General features: G+C 61.2%; 1 protein-coding gene across 1 annotated transcript; it reads right to left on the bottom strand.

Annotated features, from left to right (window-relative positions):
- Positions 1-48: 48 nt before the first annotated feature.
- Positions 49-983, bottom strand: OSGEP (O-sialoglycoprotein endopeptidase; the record flags this gene model as incomplete). Its single annotated transcript, XM_009073946.1, has 5 exons — positions 49-139; positions 301-366; positions 446-524; positions 755-804; positions 888-983. Coding segments are annotated over 5 exons (382 nt in total), but the record flags the coding sequence as incomplete, so codon positions are not given.
- Between the last annotated feature and the right edge of the window lie 59 nt (positions 984-1,042).

Here is a 1,042-nt window from a genome sequence, read left to right as displayed (position 1 = left end):
CCACCCCTCCAGGTGTGTCCCCACCCCTCCAGGTGTGTCCCCACTCACAGGCCACTCCCCCCACGAGCAGCAGGTGCTTCGCCCTGGTCAGGGCCAAAGCTCTTTCAGTCACCTCAGCCAACATGGCGAACGCTGTCTCCTGTGGGTCAGAACAGGGGGAGACCCCAGGTAATACCCAGAGACCCACAAACCTCCCCAGGTACTACCTGGTTACCCCCCCCCCCAAACCCACCTGGGTACCCTCAGGTACCTCCCACGACACCTTTTATCCCCCCCCAGACCCAAATGAATCCCCTTCACCTGCAGGGAGAAGCAAAGGTCCTCAGGTGTGGCCGCCCCCGACTCCAACAACTTGGGGGTCACAGCCTGGGCAGGAAGGGAGAGGTGTCAGCAGGAGGTCACCCCCTTATTTTTGGGGACCACCCCCCCAATGGGTTTGGTGTACCTGGAGGTGCGAGAGGAGCCCCGAGAAGGACACGTCGAGCCCCTTGACCACGTAGGGCAGTGGGATCAGCTTTTGCCCCCTGAGGGAAGGTTTTGGGGAGCTTTGAGGGGTTTGGGGGCTCTGAGAGGTTTTGGGGAGCTTTGAGGGTTCTGAGGGACATTGAAGAGAGTTTGGAAGGAATCAAAGAGTCTCAGGAGGGTTGGGTTGTAGTAAGGGGGTTTTGGGGGGTTTTTTAGGAAGTTTTAGGCCAATTTTTGGTGTGTTTTGGGTGCTGTGGGTGCGTTTGGGGGTGTCTTTCTCTCTCCTCACCTCTTTGCCAGCTGCTCCACGTTGTACCCCGGGCTGGGGGCGTTGGGGATCTGAGGGGGGACAGAAAGGGGAACGGTCAGCGCGGAGAGGCCGGAGAGAGCCGGACAGGGGCCGGAGAAGGGGCAACGGTCACCTGCAGCAGCCTGGCCAGGCGATCCAGGCAGTTCCCTACGGCCACGTCCAGAGTCTCCCCCAGGATGCGATAGCGACGACGGGAGTAGGCGATGACCTGTGGGAGGGTCAGGGGGCTTTGAGCGTCGCGACGTCGGCGTGTCACGGCCCGACGTC

The sequence above is a fragment of the Acanthisitta chloris genome, unplaced genomic scaffold, assembly GCF_000695815.1.
Source record: "Acanthisitta chloris isolate BGI_N310 unplaced genomic scaffold, ASM69581v1 scaffold13344, whole genome shotgun sequence".
NCBI classification, from domain to species: domain Eukaryota; kingdom Metazoa; phylum Chordata; class Aves; order Passeriformes; family Acanthisittidae; genus Acanthisitta; species Acanthisitta chloris.
Note: the sequence above shows the minus strand (reverse complement) of the source record. Positions and strands in the feature narration are given on the sequence as shown.